The sequence below is a fragment of the Chrysemys picta genome, chromosome 7, assembly GCF_011386835.1.
Source record: "Chrysemys picta bellii isolate R12L10 chromosome 7, ASM1138683v2, whole genome shotgun sequence".
In the NCBI taxonomy this organism is placed as follows: Eukaryota; Metazoa; Chordata; order Testudines; family Emydidae; genus Chrysemys; species Chrysemys picta.
In genome coordinates this window covers 29,615,325-29,640,008 of record NC_088797.1, presented here as the reverse complement: position 1 = coordinate 29,640,008, position 24,684 = coordinate 29,615,325, and the positions used below count along the sequence as shown (strand labels likewise).

The 24,684-nt window shown below is 57.2% G+C and overlaps 2 protein-coding genes across 3 annotated transcripts; one reads left to right on the top strand and one right to left on the bottom strand.

The window, feature by feature from the left end:
• The first annotated feature begins 977 nt into the window (after positions 1–977).
• Positions 978–12,323, top strand: SNX32 (sorting nexin 32). Its single transcript, XM_005305476.5, has 13 exons — positions 978–1,172; positions 1,333–1,437; positions 1,658–1,768; positions 5,851–5,972; positions 6,195–6,318; positions 6,872–6,976; positions 8,403–8,508; positions 8,918–8,993; positions 9,619–9,658; positions 10,091–10,177; positions 10,318–10,477; positions 10,597–10,682; positions 11,322–12,323. Exons 1-13 carry the CDS (start codon positions 1,131–1,133, stop codon positions 11,373–11,375), a joined length of 1,218 nt encoding a protein of 405 aa, XP_005305533.1. The 5' UTR covers positions 978–1,130; the 3' UTR covers positions 11,376–12,323.
• A 1,245-nt stretch (positions 12,324–13,568) lies between these two features.
• CFL1 (cofilin 1) lies at positions 13,569–24,603 on the bottom strand. 2 transcript variants are annotated; one of them, XM_042849760.2, is made up of 4 exons: positions 24,388–24,603; positions 16,863–17,170; positions 15,445–15,521; positions 13,569–14,748 (listed from the first exon to the last, which is right to left on the bottom strand). In XM_042849760.2, exons 1-4 carry the CDS (start codon positions 24,586–24,588, stop codon positions 14,636–14,638), a joined length of 699 nt encoding a protein of 232 aa, XP_042705694.2. In that variant the 5' UTR covers positions 24,589–24,603; the 3' UTR covers positions 13,569–14,635. The 2 variants fall into 2 exon arrangements, with proteins under 2 accessions (XP_042705694.2, XP_005305532.2); XM_005305475.5 differs by lacking the exon at positions 24,388–24,603 and adding an exon at positions 20,309–20,959.
• Positions 24,604–24,684: the final 81 nt, after the last annotated feature.

Below are 24,684 nucleotides of genomic sequence, written 5' to 3'. Positions count from 1 at the left end.
GACTGCCCCCTCCTGGGACCCCTGCTCCTAACTGCCCTCCAGAACCCCACCCCCTACCTAAGCCTCCCTGTGCCTTGTCCCATAACTGCCCCCTCCTGAGACCCCCCCCCACCTGTACTCTGCCCAAAACCTTACACCCCCAACCCCCAGACAGCCCTCCCCCAAACTCCTGACCCATCCAACCCTGCTCCCTGTCTCTTGACTCCCCCCCCGAACCTCCCTGCCGCTTCTCTCAGGCAGCAGCAGGTATGAGCTCTTGCCACCAGAGAACACTCAATGCAGTGTTAGCAGGGAGTACACAAGCATGTAGTTTGGGCCATTCCTTCTGAAAGGCACAGTGACTGAGACCTGGGCCTTTGGGTGGGTCTATGCCCAGCTCTGCCTGGGGTTTCCTTACTTGTGAAATGATTGCAAGGTTGTTGCCTACTAAGGCTGGGGTGTGAGGCTTTGTTCTTTGGACTGTGAAGGTAACAGCTCTGTTAAGTAAGCTAATCAGAGCTGTAGGACCTTGGGTGGTATCCATATGCTGAGGGGCTGAGACCCAACAGAACTCATTGCTGATGTAGGTCTGGAGCAGTGGGGCAAGCAATGCTGTCATTTCTTCATCTGCTGCTTCAGCCGGAAAAAGGGGTGGATGCTCGAGCCCATCCCCTTAGCCCTCACTGCTACATCCCCCTGCAGCCTCAGAGGCCCCCCCAATCTCCCAAGATACCAAGGGCCACCACACCCAGCTGATACCCCCCATTGTCCCCCTGCAGTATCCCAGGGTGCCCCGCACCTCCATCTCCTCAGCTGCCAGGGGTCACCCCCTAGGCCCCTACCCAGCTGGGACCAGCCCCCCAGGGAGAGGGAGCACAGGCACATTTATCTTCCCTACGACACCTTAAGAAGATATGATCACCTCCTACTTCCCCGCCTGGTGGGTGACGGATAGGAATCTCGGCGAATGGGAGCGAGGACCCCGTGCCCGGGCCCAATGGGGAGGAGGGGCGTGGAATAGCTGTCACAACCGATTTAAAGGGACAACACCCTCCGCCCGCGCCGTCCCCTCCTCATTCCTAGTCAGCTGATGAGGCCTGAGCCTGGGTTCATCTGCCGGGCATCCTGGGCTGCTCTCTTCCTGGGGGCGCATGGAGGAGCCGCTGGAGATGCCGCCTGGGGAGGAGAGCAAGGTGAGCCTGGGACCCCCGTCCCCACGGCGGGGTCCTGCATTCCCCACCCGGGAGATGAGGCAGTACCCTGTTCCCCCCCCCCACCGTGCCCTGGGTCGGGCATCGCCCTGCCCCCCTCCCCGTGGGGTGCCCCTATATCTAACCCTCTTCTCTCCCCCAGCCTTGCTCACTCTCGGAGGAGCTCGCCACTGACCCCTCCTTGCAGGTTGAGATCTCAGACGCAGTCAGCGAACGGGACAAGGTGAAATTCACTGTCCAGACCAAGGTGAGGGGATTGGAAAGACAGGGTGGAAGGGGTCCCTTATGGGGGGTTTCCCACGATAGGGCTCTGATGTTTGGGGGGTCTCCAGGGAATGTCTAGTGAGGTTTGGGGGTCCTTGGCTTGGGTGTCCCCATTTGGGGTGGTCTCTGACAGGTCCACATATTGAAGGGGATTCTGGGGGTCCCAGGTTTGGAGTGACTCATCCCCTGCCCCCCTGTTGCAGAGCTCCCTGCCCCACTTCACCCGCCCAGCGCTCTCCGTGGTCCGGCAGCATGAGGACTTTGTTTGGCTGCACGACACCTTCTCTGAAAATGATGAATACGCTGGCATCATTGTAAGTGGGAGTAGAGGGGGTCTGGGGGGACATTGTAAAGGGTGAGAGGAGATATGGGGATCATGATAAGGAGGGCATCTGGGGGGGCATGGGCAGGGTGTCATAAGGGGGAACATCATGTCAGGTTCTGGTGTCCACAACTCAAGAAGGCTATTGCTAAATTGGGTTCAGAGAAGAATCAGGAGAATGGTTAAAGGACTGGAAAACATGCTGTGATAGTGAGGGACTCCAAGAGCTCAATCTGCTTAGTTTAACCAAGAAGACGGTTAATTGGTGTCTTGCTCCTAGTCTGCAAATAAAGGTCTAACAAGATCCATGGGCTGGAAGTTGAAGCCAGACAACTTCAGACTGGAAATAGGGTGCAAATTTGTACCAGTGGGGGGAATGAACCAATGGAGCAATTTACCAAGAGCTGGGGTCGATTCTCCATCACTGGACATTTTCCAGTCAAGACTGGGTGTTTTTCTAGTCTGCTCTAATTCACAGCAGCAGCAGATTCACATGGCTGTGATGTAGCAGTGGTGCATATAAAATTAACTTCCAACCTGAATAGTCCCTTGCAAGTCTTTTTCCTTCAGCAAGAGTCAGCATGGGAGGATTTAGGCTTCTTAGATCCTTCAAAATTGCATCTTCCAACCTCATTTGTGGTTGGTCTCATGCTCTACTTTCTTTGACCTCAAGTCTATTAAGCTTCTGTAAAAGCACACCTTCTTCTCCATGTGATGACCACACCACTAGAGTCTTCTTCTCAGCGGATGCAAGATTGCAACTTGCCGGGGTCATCTAAGTATCTCTTTGTTTGTGACAAAATCAAACCAGTGGATGTTTTGACACTGACAACTGTTTAGTTTCCTCTCTTCGCCTGTTTTTCACGGCCATGTTTCTGCTCCATACAACAGAGTTCTCATCACTACCACATTGAACACTTGTATCTTAGTTGTCACATGGACATCCTGCTACCCAGAGGCATGGGTGCTGGAACTAGGGATGCTGGGGGTGCTGCCGCACCCCGTGGCTTGAAGTGGTTTCCATTCTATACAGGGTTGACAGTTTGGTTCAATGGCTCTCAGCACCCCCACCAGGAGCACCACCAGCTTTTCTGCCGCCGTAGGTGGCGGGAGGTCCCGCCCCAAAATACCACCCCCCACAGAGGCGGCGGAAGGTCCCGCCGCCGAAATACCGCCGTGGTTGCCGCCCCCCAAATTGTAGCACGCTAGGTGACCGCCTAGGTTGCCTAATGGGTTGCGCCTGCCCTGACCCCCACTATACAAATTGTTCCAGCACCCCTGCCCAGAGGCCTTTGAAGACACCGAAATGCCTTGCATGCAAGACCAATCCAACGTGTGACTTCTTTGGATATAGAGCCTCGTACTGTCCAGTGATTACCCAGATAGATAAACCTATTCACCCAGTCAATGTCATTGCTGTCTACATGCATCATTTGCAGGTCATTCGTTTCTGTTTTGTAGGAAGCCTGCATAGCTTTGGTTTGATCACCATTGACCCTAAGTCCCAGAGATTCTGCTGTTTTTCACAGCTCTCCCAGCATTAGCTGTAGTTGGCCAGTAATCTCTCCAAGTAAGGCATTAATATCAGCATGGTAAAGATCATCTAAAGATGAATCTCTCAATTTCACCTCTCCTACAGTCAGTTTTATTGTCAGATAGTCTATCAGAACATTAGATTATGTAGGTGAGAGAACATATCCCTAGTGTACCCCTGATTCTACTGAAAACCAGTCTGTAATACAACCATTGACCTTCACGCAGCTAAATGTACCATGGTACAGTTTCTCCACCAGGCACACTAAGGGTATGTCTGCACTTAAATTGCTACAGTGGCATCACGTCCTATATTGACGAGAGGACTTCTCTTATTGGCATAGGTAATCCACCTCCCTGAGATGCAGTAGCTAGGTTGAAGAAGAATTCAAACCCTGCATCTAGGCAGGAGGTTAGTCTAGATGGCCCATGTGGTTCTTTCTAACCCTATGATTCTATGACCTAGTGCTGGCTACACTGGGGGGTAGGTTGCCATAGCTACTTCTCTCAGGAGTGTGGATCTTTCACCCCAAGTCTTCAGGCACCCCATCCTGGCACAGAAGTGTTCACAGTGGAGTCAAAAGCAGCTGGAGAGTCTTTAAATGTGGTGTTAACGTCCTTTTGTTGTTTTTCAGTAACATTTCACAGAGCACAGATAGCTGGATTGTAGTTCAACCTGGGCAGAAACCACAAGGGTTGGCTCTCATGTTTGGGGTGAGACAGTATTTCAGCTGGCTCAGTAACGTGATGGTAAACACCTTCCCTGGGACTGACAGCAGTGTTATTCCCCGGCAATTTGAGCAAGCTGATCACTCTTTTTTGAAAAAAGGGAGGATTCAGCCTCCTTTCCAGTCTTCTGGAATGTGACCGGGTTCCCAAACTATTCAGACAACTGAATTCAATCCAGGTCTCCACTCTTTAGCAGTTCTAATGAAATATGGTCAAAACCAGGTGTTTTATCATGTCATAACTGTTTGACCGCAAGCATCATTTCCTCTAAGGTCACCTGCCCATTTTCTCCTGGGTTCATTTTTTAATTAAGTTGTAGTTTACATCTTGGCAGTGAATCAATTCACAAAAATGCTCCCACCAACTTTTAAGTGGTGCACCGATATCCTGGCAGTATTCTCCATTTTTGTCCTTAACGCTCAGAAGCTGAGAGAATGGACATCCAGTGAGGAACATCAAAATCTCAAATACACCTTTCTGGTCACGTCTTTCAGAAGCTTCCTCAATGTGCTGTGCGAAACTGTTCCACCATTGATTATGATCATTCCGACAGGTTCTCTTGACTCCTCAGTCAAGACATTTGTTTCCCTCTATTGCCCATTTCCTCCTCCCTTCACTGACTTGACTCTAACCTTCCAGTGCATCCATTCTGCACAGCACCTTTTTTTTTCTGTCCCAAAATTTGATGGTATCATCTGTAATCCGGGTTGCTTTTTCATTCTCCTTAGTCCAAGTGGTTCTCCAGCAATCTCGGTGATAGTGTAACACCGACAGACGCTGGTCGTCTTCAAACCTGGGACCTCTGAAGCTTAGTGCATGAGTCTTTACTGCATGAGCTAAAAGCCACATGGCTCTTAGCTGAGGCTGTGGAGAAAACTCACTAATCTCTCTCTCTCTACGTGGTCTTGGTGCCACTAGATGGGACAGAACACCACACCCAGGAGGTGTATGGTTTACAATAGCATCCTAAAAAGAGTCCACTCTTCCCCTGCACTAGACAGCTGGCCATCCAATGTAGAGTACTCCTTGGAAATCGCCACCACTTACCTATTAGAGATCACTTCATCATGATGCTTATCAACCCTGAAGCATTTCAATGCAATGGTTGCCCCTCTGTGGAACTGTATGAAACGGAACATCATTGTTGCTATTAGCTGTCAATGCTCATACTCAACCAGGAGTTAATTCCAGGCAGTCCTATGGCCTGTGTTATCCAGGAGGATTAGATGATCACAGTGGGCTCCCGATCAGTGAATCTGTGAATTGTAAGCGCATGGAGCTTGGGGTGCAGGAGGAGACACAGGATCACTGTAAGGGAGGCAGGGGTGTGTGGAGAAGGAAGAGTGTTTCTAGAGGAGGGGGATCCTTTAATCATTGACATCCTGCCCCTAATGGAACCCCCCAATGGCCCTGCCCTAGCCCGAGGCATCATCCCCCAACAGGACATCTGAGCCCTTTGCCTTCCTGCTCTGAGACCTCCCCCCGCCCCATAGCTTCTGGCTGTGAATCCTTTCTCAGCCCCTCCAGCTCCACCTCCCAGCCTCCCTTGTCCCAACCATTAGCCCCCTGCCAGCTTCACTCCCCTCTCCCAACTGTGAGGCCCCCTTAGCTCTGCCCTTTCACCCCCATGCCTCAACCATGAGCCCCCATCAGCTCCACCTTCACCCGTGGCCTGCCCTGCTCCTCCCTTTTCCCCCAGCCTGCCCCACAGCTAGTATCAGGGGGCCATGGGATCACAGAGGTTTGAGAGGCTGAAGGAGGGGTTCAGAGCTAATATTTCTCCTGGTTCTTCCCCCACCAACCCCGGCCCAGATCCCCCCTGCACCCCCCAGGCCTGACTTCGAGGCATCACGGGAGAAGCTGCAGCGCCTTGGGGAGGGGAACAGCACCCTGACGCGGGAGGAGTTCGCCAAGATGAAGCAGGAGCTGGAGGGGTGAGTGACACCAGGGGAGGGTGGGGGCTGACCTCAATGCCCCAGTGTGGCACTAGGGGGTGCTGTGCCATGGAGGCAGTACAGGCAATCCGCGAAAGGTGATACAGAGGGGTTAGTAGGGGGCACTGCAGGGGGGGCAGTACAGGGAGGCAGTGGGGGTGGTCCAGGGAGTCAGTACCGAGACACGGTCCCTGCAGATGTTCACCCGCCTGTCTCCCGCAGCGAGTACCTGGCCATCTTCAAAAAGACGGTGGCAATGCACGAGGTGTTCCTGCAGCGCCTGGCAGCCCATCCCGTCCTACGCCGGGACCACAACTTCTATGTCTTCCTGGAATACGACCAAGACGTGAGCCCCCCAGCACCCCACCCCTGAGTGAGCTCCCTGACCCCCCCACCCACCTGAGCCTCCCTCTGATCCTGCTGGCCTCCTGAAACACCTGCCCCTGGCCCCCCAGCGCTCCTCTCCCCTGCTGAACCCCCCACCTCCTCCCCAATGAGCCACCCCCCACTACTCCTTCTCCACTGCTGAGCTGCAACCCCCGCACCCCTGCTGAGCTGCTTGTCTCCCTGGCACAGGCCCCTGGTACCCAATTTGAGGCCATTCCCGTCTCCCCCACCTCCCACCAACAAGGGGGGGCCATGTGGGGAATTGCCCCCCACAACGTGAGGAGCACAGGGCCTGGAAGGAGCCAGGGAGGTGAGGGGGCCACCTCCTTCTTCCCCCACTGCCCTGTCCCCCTCTCCCTTCCAACCCTGGCCTGCACAGATCCCTCCCCTAATGCTCATATTATCTCTGGCTGTGGGCAGCCCCTGTGCTGGGCTGGGAGGGATGTGAGGTGCAGAGGGTCCTGGGGGGCCCTCTCCCCACCCCCCACACCTGGCACTCCCTTTCCTTGCAGCTCAGTGTGCGTGGCAAGAACCGCAAGGAGCTGCTGGGTGGCTTCTTCCGGAACATCGTCAAGTCAGCTGACGAGGCGCTCATCACCGGGGTGTCAGGGCTGAAGGTGAGCCAGGACCCACTGCATGCAGGGGTGGGGGAGTGAACCCCCCTGGGGAGCAGGGAAAGCATGTGTGCCTCTATCAGATCCCATCTCCCCAGAAATCTATGGGCCCTGCACAGATCTCCAAGTGACAATCAGGACTAATGCCTGTCCTGCAGCTCTGGGTGCCTTCGGTGCTCTGCTGCTGTGGTTCACAGTCCTGACACCAACAGCCAGGCTACCACCATGCAGGTCACACCCTGCCTTCCACCCCCAGTGACCCCAACACCCTCTCCTCCCGTCCCGACTTTCCCCCAGACAGTCCTGCACTGTCCAGCCCTCTCCTGCAACACTCACTGAAGTAAGGAAGTTCGTTGTTCCTTCAGAGGGACAATCCAGGGCCGCTCACTGACTTCACTGGGGTTTGACAAACGCTCTTATGGCAGTCCCAGCACCGAACTGGTGGATAGTAAAACACATTTAGTGAAGGCAAAGGCGGAGGTTTAAAGGGTACCTGTAAGAGGAGTGAAGATAAATGGTTACACCTGTGCTTCTATGACTGACACTTCACTTCAGCGAGTTACAACCCTTGCCTGAGCAGGGTCCTCACCTAAACTCAGTTCCCGGGTACTTCAACCGCTTGGCTGGAGGACCCAGTGGCCTGGGATTTCAAGTGCTCTGGCCACTTGAATCCTTCCTCGTTATACTTTTATAATACAGGAATACTATCTACAAGCAGTTCATTGTTGCTTATCATTTGTGGTTCAGATCCCCTGTCTGTATAGTTAAGAGGCCTCTCCCCAACCCGCTAGGCTGCTGGTTTTGTTCACCTTTGTACGCAGAGGTTTCTTCGCTGTTTCTGCCTGATGACCGGTCAGCCGAGCAAATACACATTCCTTTGCCTAGGGCAGACTGGCCTTATGCACTGCTTGCCAAACCCATCTGAAGAACATCATTCTAGTGCTTACTTCCAACTCCTTGTACACACCTGGGCCCTACATCACACTGGAATATTAATGAGCAGGGAGTTAGTTTTCCAGTGATATCTCATGATACCAGTGTGTTAGGTGTAGTGAGTGTGTCGGGCCTGATAGAAGTGGCTGACAGAGTAGCAAATCACCAACAGGGCTCTGTCATACACACACCCACACCCACCCCCCCACCCCCCAAGCCCCAGTGCGGAGAGTAACCTGGCCTGCACAGCTCACCCCCCACCCTGACTGCAGCAAGTGGCACAGCTGGTGCAACCCTCCCCCCACCACAGTACCACAGAGAGTGGCACGGCATGCAGTCCCTCCCACACTCAGTGGAGAGTGGCACAGCCCTCACAGGTTCCTCCCCCTGCAGCAGTGACCATGTTAGCACTTAGCCCAGCCCACGTAGACGCCCCCACCGTGGGGCGATGTGTGGGGCACCCCTCGGCTCTCTGGCTCCCTGTCACCCCCTGCAGGAGGTGGACGAGTTCTTTGAGCACGAGCGGACGTTCCTGCTGGAGTACCACGCCCGGGTGCGTGACACCTGCCTCAAGGCCGACCGCGTCATGCGCTCCCACAAGAGTACGTGAGGAGTGGGGTTCTCCCTCTCCGGTCCCTCCCCTACAGCCCCCTCTGGGACCAGGATCACCCTCCTGCCCCACCCTGGCCCCTGGCACTGCCCCTTTCAGGAGTGTCTCCCCTGGGGAGGGGAGCTTCCCGGTGGTCGGGGCACTGGTGGGTGGGGACCCCCTGGGGTGCTTAGCACCAGGGATCCCCTGGCGAGTGGCAGCTGCCTAGGAGCTGTCCCCTATCTGGAGGCAGTGGGGGAGTCCTTAGGGGTCAGAGGGGCAGGGTGGTGGAGGTTCTGGGGAGGGGAACCCCCATCGGGCTCCTGGAGGTGGGTGTGAGGCAGGGAGTCCTGATTTGGTGCGGGGGAGTCCCTAGGCTAATGGGGTACATCCCCTGCCCTGATGGCTGCCCCCCAATACAGGCCTGGCAGAGGACTATATCCCCATCTCGGTGGCACTGGGCAGCCTAGGCACACAGGAAGTCCGCCAGCTCCAGACGTGAGTATTGAGGTGCAGGGAAGGGGCTCCCTACAGGCCCCCAGAACTGCTTGCTGTGGGAGCTGTGTTGGGGAAAGAGGCACTGGGACTGGGGCTTGATAACCCCCACCAAGCTTGGGGGGCTGCTATAAGGTGTGCCCTCCCCCAGAATGGACTCTGTTCCCCCACTGCAGTGATCCCAGTTGGGCACCAGGGGGCACTTCCACTCCCAGCCTAGGGTGCCAAATGGGGATTAGATGCTGGAGGGAGAGTGGTGAGGTGGGAGGCATTTTGGGGGTGCGGAAGGCAGCCCAGTGTGGTGGTGATGGGGCCCTGTGGATAGTTGGGCGCTGATGGATTGGGGGGGGCGGCACTTCCCGGAGTGGCGGTAGAGTTCTGGGGGGAAGGAGGCACCTCAGACAGAGCTGGGGGATGGGTGCTGTCTGGTGGGGGGCAGGACACAGGGGACACTGAAGGGGATGGGGTGCTGTCTGGTGGGGGAGATGCAATATCAGGGGGCCCTAATGTAGGGGAAGGGTGTGGGGGCACTAGGGGGCTGGTGGTGTGGGGGAGGGGGCGTAATGGGTGGGTTACTGGGGGGAAAGTACCAGGGGGGGCACTGATGAGTCTCCCCTTCACTCCCCAGGAGCTTCCTGAAATTGGCTGAACTCTTTGAACGGCTGCGGGTGAGTGAGGGCTCCTCCCCCCGTGAGGAGCCTCTCCCCATCCCCTACTCTACCATGGGCCCCCTCTGCTCTGGGGCTTCTACCTCCCCCCACACACAAACACTCTGCCACCATTCCTCATGCTCCAGACCTCCCCAATCTCCTGGTGTCCCCCACCTTCCTCTGAACCCCACAACCAGGATCAGCCACACCCCACAGACTCTGCAGTGGGGAGGCAGGGCCTTCATGGCCCCTATCCTGCACCTCCAGCCCCCTTCTTAGGGGGTCTCCACCCCCACTTGCTAGCGCCCCCTATGGCTGGATGTTTGGGACCTCTGAGGGGGTGACATTAGCTCAGAAGGATGGAGTGTAGAGGCTCAGGATTAACTGTGGGATTAACACACACCCCCTTTGCTGATCAACCTCCCCCCCCTTCTGTCCTCTCCTTCCCAGAAGTTGGAGGGCCGTGTGGCATCAGATGAGGATCTGAAACTGTCTGATCTGCTCAAGTACTACATGAGAGACTCACAGGCAGCCAAGGTACAGGCAGCACGGTGCAGAGATGCGACCACCTCTGGGATGGGGCCTGGGGCTGTTAATATAGGGCTCCCTCACCCAGCACTGAGATGCAGCCACCTCTGGGGTGGGGCATGGAGATGTATAACTGTCTGTGTCCCCAGGATCTGCTGTACCGGCGCCTGCGGGCCCTGGCTGATTACGAGAATGCCAACAAGGCACTGGACAGAGCCCGCATGAGGAACAAGGAGGTGAAGCCGGCTGAGGCCCATCAGCAGCTGTGCTGTCAGCGCTTTGAACAGCTATCAGCCTCCGCCAAGCAAGGTGAATACAGAAGGGCTAGGAGCCAGGACTCTGGGAGGGGAAGTGGGGGGGATGTCTAATGGGTTAGAGCAGGGGGCTAGGATACAGATCTCCTGGGTTCTCTCTCTCTCCCGGGGCAGAACTGACTGATTTCAAGTCACGTCGAATCTCCGCATTTCGCAAGAACCTGATCGAGCTGGCAGAGTTGGAGCTGAAACATGCCAAGGTATCAGGGACCCCCAGAAATCTTGCAACCCTGCCTGGGGCCCACCCACCTCCCTGCTAGCCCTTGGGAACCCCCCTACCCCAGCCTGAGTATGGAGCTGCAGACACTACCACTTCCCCCCCACCCTCCAGAAACTCCTCCAACCCTGGCTGGGAACCCCTGGGGATCTCCCCCCCCCAACTACCTGCCCCCCCCCCCAACCTGAACTGGGACCCTTCAGAAGCTCCCGTCTCTTTCTTACCCTCCTCACCCAGTGCATGCTCTGCCTCCCCAAGCCCCTGGGGAGCCCTGTTCCTCCTCCCCCATGACCTCTGCACCCTGGGGTGGGGGGCTGGAGGGTTGTCTGAGCTCCTCCCCAATCACCTGCATGCCCCTCATCAGCACAGACCCTGTCCTCAGTTGCAATATCCAGGTGTGGCCTGCAGGGGGAAGCAGTGTGACACACTTGGGTCCTCGTACAGGTTCAGTGCAATGCCACTCCCAGTTAGGCTGGGAGCCAGGACTCCTGGCTTCTGTCCCCAGCTGTGAGAGGGGTGTGGGGTGGATCATTTTAGGTTTTCTTGGGGTCCCAGTTTCCCCTGGAGCATTGCACTGGGGGGGGGTGTCTCCCCATCTCTAACCCCCTCCCCTCTCTTCCAGGCCAGTAGCCTGCTGCTGCGGAACACCCTGATTGTGCTGAAGGGCGACGCCTGATACTACCACCCAGCTCTGCACCTGCGGGAGGGGCCTCTCAGCGCCTTGGTGCAGAGACCCCCCCCCAGCGCTACTGCTGCTGCCTCATAATCCAGCCCCATATATCCCTGCCCTAACCCTGTTGGCATTCCAGCCCCCCCATACCTGCTCTGCCAACTCTGGGGGGCCCCCTCTGACTGTGGGGGCAACCCCCCCCAACACCCATTAAACTCCCTCCCCCTGGCCTCCCAGAGATGGCTGCAACCTAGAGTTCCTTTAGGAGGGGAGTGGGCTGGGAGCCAGAACTCCTGGGGTCTATCCCCAGCTCTGGAAGGACAGTGAGGTATAGTGGGTTAGAGCAGGAGGGCATGGAGACAGGTCGTAGGTGAGCCCCTTCCCCTCTGTCCCCCACCCCCCGACTGCAGTAAGACCACATGGGGTGGGGGGATGTTAAGGTGCATTCAAGTACATGAAAGGTTGTTTAAAGGAGAAAAAATTTCTTCTTACCCTCTGAGGATAGGACAAGAAGCAATGGGCTCAAATTGCAGCAAGGGCGGTTTAGGTTGGACATTAGGAAAAACTTCCTAACTGTCAGGGTGGTTAAGCACTGGAATAAATTGCCTAGGGAGATTGTGGAATCTCCATCATGGGGGATTTTTAAGAGCATGTTAGACAAACACCTGTCAGAGATAATACTTAGTCCTGCCTTGAGTGCAGGGGACTAGATGACCTCTTGAGGTCCCTTCCAGTCCTTTGATTTGGAGGTGTTCTAGCCATGCACAAGAATCCAGGCTAGATGCCATCTCCCAGCAACTAGATGCAGGGGGAGGGGCAGAATGAGGGGAGGAAGGGGTGTGAGATAGGGGGAAGTGTGAAACTGCAGTAGGCTATCATCATTCAATTCTATCCAACTCTGTACCCCCCAGCCCCAAACTCCCCCAATAAAGGCCCATTTTGTATCCAGCTTCACCCCATGCAGCCTCATTATCAACCCCCCCTTTGCCAAACCTGCTCAGCTAGGGCCCAGCCCCCCCCACAGCATCAAGGCTCTCACCCCAGCCCTGCTTCCTCCCCTGCTGCTGGGACTTCCCTCTTTCAAAGGTTGCTCACCCTGACTCCCACCAGCCCCAGCATTGCTCGATCACAGCACCCCGAGCTGATCACTCCGAGCAGAGAAGCTGGCCTAGCATCCCAAACCACTGTGAACTTGCCGTGGGGTGGGAGAGGCTTGGCCTCCCCCCAGCAGTGCCCACACAGCTGCCAGGAAGAGCTCTCCCCTCCCCTGGCTCCCCCTGTGAGGGAATACACCCCAGAAGGCAGGGAACCTGTTCAGGCCTCATCCCCTCCTAAGGCTGTATATGGCCTGACAGGGACTAGCACTAGGAAAGGAGACCTTCAAACACACCCAGGGATCCTGGCTCCTGCCCCTCCCCAAACCCTTCCAAGCATCACTCACCCATGGTCCAGTTAGACCATAAGGCGGCTGTTAGCTAGGACTCCTGGGTTCTAGCTCCCCCTCGGGGGCTGGTGGATTAGAGCAGGTTAGCTTTAGCCAGTTGCACTCCTGTGGGGTAATGCTAGCCTCCTTCTCCCTCCACACAGGATGAAGCTGTGGGTGGCTTCTGGGGGCAGCAAGAGATGGTGAGAGCAGGGAGGGGGCAGCACCATTGTCCCCCCTCATAGTCCCAACCCCCTGAACAGCTCTGCTGGCAGGTCCAAGGAGCAAAGGGCTGATCCCAGCTATGATTTATGCCCCCCCGCCCTTATCCACCCCCAGGCCAGGCTAATGCAGGGCTTCCATAGGAGACACTACATGGAGGGAGATGCTTGCAGGTCTCAGCACCGCTGCTCCTTCACACCCAGCATGGGACTTTGAACAGCTGCAAGAGGGCTAGGGCACCACGCCAGGCCTGACTGACTGGAGACAGGTGGAGCTGGCCTCAGGAAGGGGGTGGGGAGCAGTCTAGCTGCCTAGGGCAGGACCTGCCCAGGTCCCCCTGCACTCCTGTGTGTTTTACAAGAAAAGGCAGGTGCTGTTACTCATAAGCAGCAGCTACACCCAGCTCCCATGGCCACCCACACCCAAGGCTCAGCACTGATTGCAGGCTCCCAGGAGCCAGGACTCCTGGGTACTAGTTCCAGCCCTAATGTCCCTCTGTCTCAGTTTCTCTGGTGGCCTCAAACCTGCCAAATAAAACCAGGCAGGGCAGTAGCTTGTTAGCATTCATTTTTTAATTGAAGGTCATTACAGGTGCTGCTTCCATATTAGTAAGTTCCACTGGAAGGGTGTGTCCCAGCCTCCAGTTACTTAAATTTTGCAAGTTTCTCCACAATATTCCATTTATACACAGTACTACAGACAAGCACAAAGCCACTAAGTCATGGACGCATTGGCAGCAGGGGGTTGCTTTCCGGGGACACCCCCAGCTCTCCCGGTGGGGCCAGAGAGAATCAGCATCTTTCACTGTTTCAAAACACAAAACCCTTAAAAAAAAAAAAAATTTACACACACCAGAAATTTCTAATTCCAGTCAGGAGGAGGCTACAGGGATGCAGTTAAGAGGAGCTACTAGGATGTCACCTTCCACCAGAAACTGCTAGTGGCTCAAGACCTGGGGTTGGCTGTTGGAGGGTCCCTCACTCACTAGCCCCTTTTGGGAACACCCTGGCCAGCAGTGGACTGGCCATCAAGACCTCAGTCCTATGGAGGATTTGAGATGGGCTGTCAGGAGAGGGCAACGTAACGATGAAGCCAGTTGGTCCCTGATCAACCTTTGAAGGAGACATTACTGGAATGGAAACGGGGAATGGTCCCAGAACTAGACAGAGCTCAGGGGATGATCCCCATGAATGGTGGAACAATCCCAAGACTGAACTCCAGCACTCCAAGAATGGGCCCTTCTTGGTGTCTATAGACATCAAGCGAGAGAGCTCAATGCATGGTCCCTTCTGATGGTGGAATAGCCCCGGACCTTGAGAAGCTACAGTGCCCAGGGAATGGTCCCCTTGGTCTCCAAGGCGGAAGTTCCAGGTAACCGAGGAGGCAGTGGGTTTGGCAGGTGCCCTGCACAGCAGTTGTGGCCGGGCTGTGGAGTGTCTTGGGGACTCTGATCGTGCAAACCGGAGAAGGAGACTTAGGAGGGAAAGAATCGAAACATTATCTAAGGAATTATCCCACCCCACCCCACCCCAACGGCTCTCCCACCCCCACCCCCCCCAAAAAAGGTAGCACAGGACTGATTAACATGGAAGCTCCGGTATAAACTGGCACTGGGAGCGGCTCACAAGGGCTTCCCTTCCAAGCTGACGACAGCGTTGCCGCCCAGCTTCTGGGCCAAGGTGCAGCGGTCCTTCACCTCCTCGTAACAGGTTGCTTGCAACTCATGCTTGATACCTTGGGGGTGGGGGAAGAAAGAAATGGGGAAGCTTAGGGCAAGCCTTGGGTTGGAGATCAACACCTATCTAGCTGAGATCCAGCCAGAATCTCCCCTCCCTCCCAGATCCAACCCCCACCCCCACCCCAATCACTCCCTATGGGAAGGGTAGTGAGATTGTGATCCCCAGGCCAAGAAGCCCTGCTGTAGCCTTAGCAAAGGCACCATCTGACTGGGGGCCTGAGAACTCCCAACTCCGCCCCATCCCAGGTGGGGCCCCTCCCCCACCACACTGGCCCATCAGAGACTGTGTTTATTTAACATCTCCCAATGGGTCACATGCACCAGGGAATTGACACCCCCATCCAAGAGTGGGGGGTAGCCTCAGAGCACAGCAAGGAATCAGATCCAGACCCCTGGACCGCCCCTGAATGGCTGTAACCCACTAGCGTCCGCTTCCTCCCAGAGCTAGGATAGAACCCAGGAGTCCCGGCATCGCCGGGCCACCCCCAGAGTGCAGTTCCACCTGGCCTTGGCAGGCACAGGCAGACCATGAGGTTCAAGTCACACAGCAGCTCACTCAGAGGGGCTAGCAGCACAACCATGGGGCTGGGCCCAGGGTCTCGCCGCAGAGCTGCCAGCTCATTCACCCGCCATGGGCCGGGGCCCCACAGGTGGCAGGACATGGCCTGCTAGGGGTGCAGGACTCGACTCACCTGTGAGTTTCTTCTTGATGGCATCCTTGGAGCTGGCGTAGATCATCTTGCTCTTGAGGGGGGCACAATCTGGGGCCCTGTGGGGAGAGGGGAGGGACTCAAACCAACACCAGGGACTGGAAGCTCCCGCAAGGCACAGCCCAGCGCCTGAGTCCGCAGGCATAGTGCCCACCTGGGCACAGACTGGTGTAAGAGAACAGAGAACAGAGCAGCAGCACAGGGGCTGAAAGGAGCAGGGGGAGGAGCCCTCCCCACCAGGCCATACACTAGGTACAGTGTCCGAGGGGCAGATTCCCAGCAGGAGGCACAAGGAGGAGAATAGCTGGGGCGGGGGAGGCCCAGGAGAGAAATTGTGGCAGGTCAGCAAGGCAGAGGGGGAGCTCTGGGTCTCTCAGTGCCATGCCTTGCAGAGGGGGCAGGGTAACTCTGTGCCCAGCACCATAAGGGCCTTTAAATACCACCCCAAATAGGTTTCAGCCAGCACAGCAGCCCCTAGAGATAGTGCTGACGGTCTCCCCTGCCCCACTGCCAGAGTTTTTCAAATCCAGGCCTGTCTTAACTCTCCTGCCCACGGCACCTACTCAGATTCCCCCTATTAACACCCCTCTCGTCTGCACCCACTCATGCCTCCCACAACTCCCACCCCTGCAGCCTCTCCATGCCTTCAGCTGGCCCCAGAGCTGGAAGGAGCTAATGTGTTCAGAACCCCCTGAGTACGGTGTACACCCTGGAGGGGGTGCCCCAGCTGGGCTAAGGGGCTGGCAGAGTCAGCACAGGATGCACTGACTGGGTCACTCCCAGATCCCCAATCCCTCCCATCTGCCCTAGTCTTGTGGGCCCCACTGCCAGCTGGTCAGCCAGCAGCCCTTTAAACAAGCAGCTGGCACTCCCTGCTGGGCTTGCTCCACCCAGCAGAGGGGCCGGGTGCTGGCACTGGGTGAACAAAGGCAGCTTTCACTGCAGCTCTGCAGAGGGAAGGGGTGGCAGGGAGGGGGAACCAGGGGGTTTCTCAGGCCTGGTGGCGGAGGCCTGGCTAGAGCCAGGAAGCAGGACCATAAGAAGGAATTTGAGGATGGAGGGGCGGGGCCAGAAAGGGGAGGGGCCAGGGGGCCACCACCCCAGGCTGAGAGGCTTGGCTCTACCAGAAGATGCAGCAGGGAGAATGGCACTGGAGGATGGGAAGGGCACAATACTGGAGAGGGGCGTGGCCAGAACAGGGGTGTGCTCAAAGGATGGACCCAGCCAGCAGAGATAATGGGGCACCCCAGGTTTGGACTAGGGAGTGACCAAGACAAGGGGTGTGGCTCCCCCAGTAGTTAGAAGCAGGGGTCCAAAGCCGGTGGAGAGGGTGGGCATAGCCAGCAGGGGCAAAAGGGCTGTACCACCCTGGAGGAAACGGGGCTGGGGCACGGCCCTACCAGAAGACAAAGACCAGATCCTCCTTCTTGCTCTCCTTGGTCTCATAAGTGGCGTCATAGAGGGCGTAGCGGCAGTCCGACTCCGGGAGCATCTTGACAAAGTGCAGATAGGGGTCATCGACTGTCTCACCCACGTCCCCCACCAGGATCTCCTTGCCCTCCTCCAGGATGATGTTCCTCTTGTCCTCACTCAGGCAGAAGAGCACCGCCTTCTTGCGCTTCTTCACCTCCTCAGGGGTGGAGGCCTTCCGCACCTTCATGTCATTGAAGACCTTGATCACTCCATCAGAGACTGCTACGCCAGATGCCTGGGGGGGGGGGGGGGAGAGAAAGAGAGGAGGAGGAGGCATTAGGGGCTCCCCCAGCCCTCAAAGACTGGGTAATGAGGTGTCCATTGCTGGGGTATCAGCCCCAGCACATCAACTCCCAAGGGCCATGAGCAATAGACACTGGAATTTCCTAGCCCTGAGGGGCAGATCTTCACAACAGAAGCCAAGCAGAGGGGGACTGTTGGGGGATCCACTCATTGCCCCCACCAAGAGGCCTTGGGGGCCAGGTAACGTCAGTGCTGGGGGCCACATACTCTACCAGGCCCCAAGCCAATGGGCCCAGAGGATTTAACCCAGCAGCTGCCATAGGCTTTGCAGCTTTGGAGTTGTGGGGGGGATGGATCGGGCAAGCAGTGGACAAGGTTGCTGGTTACACGGGCAGACACACTCCAGCAAGGGCCAGCAGCAAACCAAGTGGGGCTGCTGGTGCCCTAGCCAGAGGCATGCACAATGGGAAGCGCTGTGTCAGTGCCTTACGCAAGCACCCCCGGCGGGAACCTGAAACCCCACGCAGGAAACGGCGCTGCACGTGACCTGTGCAGAAAGAGGTTGTGCCCACTGCTTCCCCATCGCCACCCAGCAGCCTGGGCCCTTCCCCCATGGTACAGTCCCAGGGGCAAGGGACCTGCTGCAAACAACCATCTGCAGGGATGGGGCGACAACCCTTCCCCCATCCCCTGCTCCCCCAGAGCCCTGCCAGCCCCCCCCATTCACCCCAGGAGACCACTACCCCCGGTGCCTGCCAGCCCCCCCCCCCACACCTCCCATCCCTTATTTCCCCTGCTCAACCTGTGCCTACCCTACCTCCCACTCCCCACTCACCCCAGGAAACCAACCCCACCCCCCTAACCATGCCTACCTCCATCCCCCATTCTCCCCCTCCCCCAAGGCAACTGCTTTACTGCACCAAGAGACAGATTGTTGAGCCTCCACGACAGCCTCCTTCCTGGCCCGGGGTTCAGAGCACAGCATCCCCCACGCTACTGAGCCCACCCTTCTCCCCACCCCCACTAGACACCTTCAGACCGAGCGCCTCATTATTTGGGGCCGTGCCATAGCACTTCACACGCCACTGCCTGGCAGCAGGGGGGCCAATCTGAGTAGCTGTGAGCACCCCAAATTCTAACCACCCAGCCCAGGCCCCCCACTGGATCCCAAGGGTCCAGCCAAGATCCGAGGTGGCCCTTCAGCAGAGTCTGGCTTCAGCAGCTGGCCGGCAAAGCAGCACAGCGATATGCTCTTATATGGCAAAGGAAGGCTGTTTTAGGGGAAGCACCAGCCGCTTTGCTCCAGCGGCGGCTGCTGGGGGGAGGGGGAAAATGAAAGGGACATGGGGGCAATGCAGGGCTCAGAACAGGGCCTGTCAGGGACCAGCACCGGAGAGAGTCAGCAGAACCCCAGGCCTGGGCCCAGATACTTCAGCCAATAAATCCACCCCTGCAGCGAGGCCCTTGCAGCCAGGAGCGGCTCCCCAGCCTCCTAATTGAGTGGGCCCATAGGAGGCTAAAGGGCTTTTGTTCCCAGGCCCAGCGGCCCTGTCTGAACCCATGGCAAAAACCTTAACCCTGTAAATACTAATCAATGCTACTGATTCTGCCAAAGAAATTAGACTGTTCACGGGTCACTGCCAGCACCCTTTGCCAATCACCCTCAGATTTCCCTGTACCCTCCACCCCCAAGTCTCCCCACCTTCCCTCCAAGCAGTTATCACCCCTTATCCCCCAGTCAGGCAATTCTAGGAGCCCAGGCACCAGGCAAACCAAGCACCTCTTCCCATCCCCCTCCCACCAGCATCTTTGTCCTCAGGCACACGAGCACTGGGAGGGCACTATAGGCTGCATGGGAGCACCCCCACCCCTCAAGACAGTCCAGAGCTGTCAAGGGCCATGAGGGCACCCTGGTGGCCCTGACTGAAGCAGGTTTGGCCAGGGCAAGCTGGGACATCTGGGCTGGGAGCACGAGGCAGAGACGGAGTCAGACATTTTGCAGAGCAACACGCTCACCCACTATCATAGCACATCAGAGGGGAGCAGTGGGGTGCTAAGACTTGGATGGGGAGCTGAGAGCAGCACAGTGGATTGACTGATCGGGGAGAGCTAGGACAACGTGGGCACAAAGATGGGTTCAGCTTAAACTCAGATTTTAATGTCAGAAGGGCCCATTATGCCCCCCTTTCAGACCTCACAGGCGAGAGAATCTCCCCACCCATTCCAGTATCCACCCCACATCTCAGTGGCAGCCCCCCGCCAGGGGCCCCACCCATTAGTGATTTGGCCCCATTCGACACATCAATCACCACCTGCACCCCACCACCCCAAGGGTAGCAGTGGAAAAATAACTACTGCAGACAAGGGGAGTCCTGAGGTCACAGGATCCCACAGACCACAGTGGAGCTAGGACATCAGGAAGAAAAAATGGGACTAGGGGTGGCTGGCAAGCCTCAAACCCCATGCTTTGGGGGGCGGGGGAATCTCCCTTTGCCAACCCCCATGCTTTGATTCAATAGCAGCCCCTGGAACAATCTGCCCCCTAAGAGAGAACTAGCCCCCACCCCATCAGAGGCTGGGAGAAGGGGCCAGCCCCACGTGGGTGCACCATCTGCATCCTGCTACACACCTGCACCTATAAGAGAAGTGGCCAGAACAGGCCCTATAGAAAGCCTATAAGAGCCCCTCATAGGGATCCCAATCCCACACGGGAAAAGGAAGCAGACACCCGCTATGAATTCCAAAGGCACCTCCAGATGGATCCTATGGAGGTAGGAGGGAACCCCTCGGAAAGGGCAAGAGTCCCCATGGACCCTACACGGGCCTCCCGACACAGAAAGGAGCAGACAAACAGCCACCTATAGATCCCATAGGGGAAACGAGGCTCCCCTTGGAGCTCCCATTCATAGAAATCCAGTACAGAGCAGCGCCCCACCTCCCCCACAGGTGGTGTGGAGAGCGAGATCGGATCCTACAGCGAGACAGCGGGATCCCCGATAGCTCTTACAGGCGCCCCCTACAGAGATGGCGGGTACGCCACGCTCCCCTTCCCCTATGGATCCCATAGGCGCCCCAAAGGCAAGATGGCGGCCGCGGGGCACAAGATGGCGGCGGCGGGCCGGGGTCTCACCATGGTGCTGCGGGCAGGGGGATCACGATCCGGGCTGCGCGGGGTTCGCTCTGCAGCAGCTTCTCGGTCGGTCGGTGTCGAGACCAAGTACTGCCCCGCCCCAAACCAACCGGCCGCCCGCTTCCGCTTTATGGGGGAGGGGTACTTCCGGGCGGCGCGGGCCGTGGGGCACGCAGGGAAATGGAGTCCGTGCCGCTGGGCAGGAGCCGCAAAGCGCAGGGAAATGGCGGGGGGAGCGCGAGGGAAGGATGAGAGCTGCATTCCGGGGGATCATGGGAGATGTAGTCCCGGGGGCAGGGAGGCGCCGGCGCGCCTAGTCTGAGAGAAAGCACAGCGGGGTGTCCTGCAGTTGCAGTGCATCATGGGTAACGTAGACCCCATTGAATAATGGGATGATGATCTTTAATCATCTCCACGCCTCCTGCAGGGCCCTGGGGCTGGGGCCCAGACTTAGACCCGCTGCCGTGCTGGGGGCAGCAGGTGGTGCAGCCTGGACTCCTGGGTGCTTGCCCCGGCTCTGGGTGGCGCTCTAGAGGGTTACAGCAGGGTGGGTGGGAGCCGGGACCCCAGGATAGTGACCAAGGGGCTTGGTAGCGGGATCCTCCCCAGGGGCTGAGGTCCAACCTCCCACGTGGGACCCCGCCTAGAAATAAAACAACAGTTGCGATAATAAATCATGTTGTTCAGGCGCTGCTGGTCCCGGGGCTGGGGGGGTTGGGTGGGGGGAACCGGTGCAAGGGGAGGTGGGGTATGTATATAGAGTGACAGGCTCTAGGGCAGCCCAATCCGAAGACCGGATTGGTTGGCTGAGCCTCTCCCTAAGCCCGCCCCCTTCCCCTTCCTGGCTCTGTTCCCTCCCCCCATCATTGCGTCGCTTCCAAATAAGGGCGTGAACAGCAGCACAAAAATAGGCCCCGCCTCCTGCAGCATCCACTCCTTATAAGGACATCTAGGGCAGCCGGGAGGCCACCCCCACTGGTCCTAGGCCTTAGGTGTTGGGGGAGGGACCAGAGCTGCTCTGGAGTCCTTGCTCCCCACTCCCTTCCCATTCCCTGGCTGATTACTCTGGCCCCTGCCCAGACCCAGCCTTGCCCACAGCAGTGTTGCCAACTCTCATGATTTTGTCATGGTAATTATAGTTTTCCTTAAAGCCTCAACTCCTGGAGTCAAGTGGAGATGTGAGGACTTCAGCCTTCATTCTTAAAGAACAATAAGTTTCTAGCCCTTGTGGCTGTGGAGAAAGCTTCAAAATGAGACCACAATGCACCCTAAAGGCTCAAAAAGCAGAAGACAACTAAAAAACACCAAATCAATTATGTTTACATAACCTCATGATTTTAAAGCCAATCTCATGACTTTTGAACACTTGGGGTTGGCAATACTGCCAAAGGGATAGTTTGGCTGGGCTGTACCCAGGAGCAATCCTAGGCATTTTGCCTGGCAGTGTTGCAAACATTGTGGGTACCCCCTCAACTGCACTGCCCTGAGGTAGTGGCTGCAGGAAAGGGGGGGAAAAAGGCTGAGTGGCACAGTACCCCCTGGAAGTTAGGTGACCACCCTGTTCATCCAACCCTACAAGCAACCCTGGTTATACATCTTAGGGACAATCCTACTGCTGCTCCCATCCTTTGGGCCAAAACCCAAGCACAATTTACATGTCACATATAAGTGGTCACCATTATGCTCCAGAGTTAACAGGCAGTGCCAAACCTCTCTATGCTGCTGTTCCGGGCATCCTGCAAGACTCAGCAGGGAGTGCTCTTCCCCAAAACCAATGTTGAGCCCACCACACCAGCGAACCCTGTATTAACAGCCCCTGCACACCACCCCACAGGAAACTGACTCAGAACCAAGGGAGGGATCCCTGTATAAACAGTCCCTATGCCCCACCCCAGAGACACCCGAGTCTCAGAGCTGCGTAAGGGCTGTCTGCGGGGCAGAACTGTCTCCAGGCAAAAGAATATCTATCCCAAGGGATTAACCAAATGCTCCTAGATTATCCCCCTCATAGATCAAATTGAGAAACCACCTGTATGTGTGTGTGTTGGAGGGAGTCATCTGGGTTGGGGAGAGCTGGTGAGGAAGGATGATCTGAAGAAAGGTCAGTGGATCCCATGGTGGGGGCAGGTTGGTTCCCCTTCTTTCTCAGCATGACCCCTTGAAGTAGGGTGACCATATGTCCCGTTTTGGCCAGGACAGTCCCTCTTTTAAGCCCTGTCCTGGCCATCCCGACTTTTTTGACTTCATCAGTTGGCAAGAGCAAACGACAAATGCCCACTTTTGTCAAAAAGGTGGGGTGTGGTTTGGTGTGGATAAACGTGCAGGGGGCAGGCAGGGCTCAGGTGACCCGAGCGCCGGCTGTGCACGGGAAGGGGGAGGCAGGGCTTGGGTGAGCAGCTCAGGCCAGCCCCGTCGGGGGAGGGGGGGGCACTCGGGCCAGGCCCTGCACTGTGTCCCATTTTCCCTTTGGGAAATATGGTCACCCTACCTTGAAAGCCCCATCTGGGTCAACTTCATGAATATGTATGAACCTGCTCATCAATGTGTACATTCCTCTTCTCACACACATGCTGCCTCTTCCCCTATCCCTTACCCCCTCCCCAGCCAGGCTAAAAGCCCTATAGCAGTGGATCTCAGTGATCTTCCAGGGGCTACATCAGCTCATCTAGATATTTGCCTACTTTTACAACAGGCTACAGAAAAAGCACTAGCAAAGTCAGAACAAACTAAAATTTCATACAATGACCTGTATATATTGCTCTCTATATAATGTTTTCACCCCTCAGCTCATAGAGAACCGAGAAGCAAAATGAAAGTACAATATTTATATTCCATTTGATTTTTTTATAATTATTTTATATATTTTTTTATAATAGTAAAAAGGAGAAAGTAAGTAATATGTCAGTAATAATGTGCTGTGACACTTTTCTATTTTTATGTATGATTTTGTAAGCAAGTAGTTGTTAAGTGACGTGAAATTTGGGGTTATGCAAGACAAATCCGACTCCTGAAAGGGTTACAGTAGTCTGGAAAGGTTGAGAGCCACTGGCCCTGTAGCCTGGCCAGGTGGGATGGGGGTTGAGCAAGGCACCTGCCCCCTAGTGCTTCCTGACCCCACTGCTTGGTGGCCGAGATCAGGGGAGCCCCACTGCACTGCCGGGGAGGGGGAAGCGATAGAAGGAGCGAGGCAGCTAGAGGGGTCTCTGTGGGCATGGGGAGTTGCCTCCTCAGCTCTGCCAGTGCCCCTCTCCCCCAACCCACAGCTTCCTGCTACCCCAGCCCTGGGCTCCCCCCAGCTCTGCCAGTGCCCCTCGTCCCCAACCCACAGCCTTCTGCTACCCCAGCTCTGGGCTCCCCCCACCCCACCCCAGCTCTGCCAGTGCCCCTCACCCCCAACCCACAGCCTTCTGCTACCCCAGCTCTGGGCTCCCCCCACCCCACCTCACCTCACCCCAGCTCTGCCAGTGCCCCTCACCCCCAACCCACAGCCTTCTGCTACCCCAGCTCTGGGCTCCCCCCACCCCACCCCAGCTCTGCCAGTGCCCCTCACCCCCAACCCACAGCCTTCTGCTACCCCAGCTCTGGGCTCCCCCCACCCCACCTCTGCCCGTGCCCCCCAACCCACAGCCTTCTGCTACCCCAGCTCTGGGCTCCCCCCACCCCACCCCAGCTCTGCCAGTGCCCCTCACCCCCAACCCACAGCCTTCTGCTACCCCAGCCCTGGGCTCCCCCCACCCCACCTCACCTCACCCCAGCTCTGCCAGTGCCCCTCACCCCCAACCCACAGCCTTCTGCTACCCCAGCCCTGGGCTCCCCCCAGCTCTGCCAGTGCCCCTCACCCCCAACCCACAGCCTTCTGCTACCCCAGCTCTGGGCTCCCCCCACCCCACCCCAGCTCTGCCCGTGCCCCCCAACCCACAGCCTTCTGCTACCCCAGCCCTGGGCTCCCCCCACCCCACCCCAGCTCTGCCAGTGCCCCCCAACCCACAGCCTTCTGCTACCCCAGCCCTGGGCTCCCCCCAGCTCTGCCAGTGCCCCCCACCCCCGGTCTCTTTCTGTTCCGAGAGGCACCCGCAGACCTTGGGTATCGCTGAGTTTTCGTCTTTCTCTAGCCGCCAGATGGGGCTGGAGCTCCCGCAGGGACACTCTAGCCCTGGCGTCCCCGCAGCCAGGGGCGGTGCAATTGAAGCTGGGGCCCGGCGGGAAAAGGGTGGAACCGCTTCCGGCGCAGGGGTCGCGGTGCCCCCCCCCGCGGGGCAGAGAGTGGGGGTCTCCCCCATGGTGCAGCTGTAGGGTTAGCGGGAACCCAGGGGGACCCCTCCCATCTCCTTTGGGGGGGGGCTGGCCCCTCCCGCTAAAGAGCGACTCTGATCGGG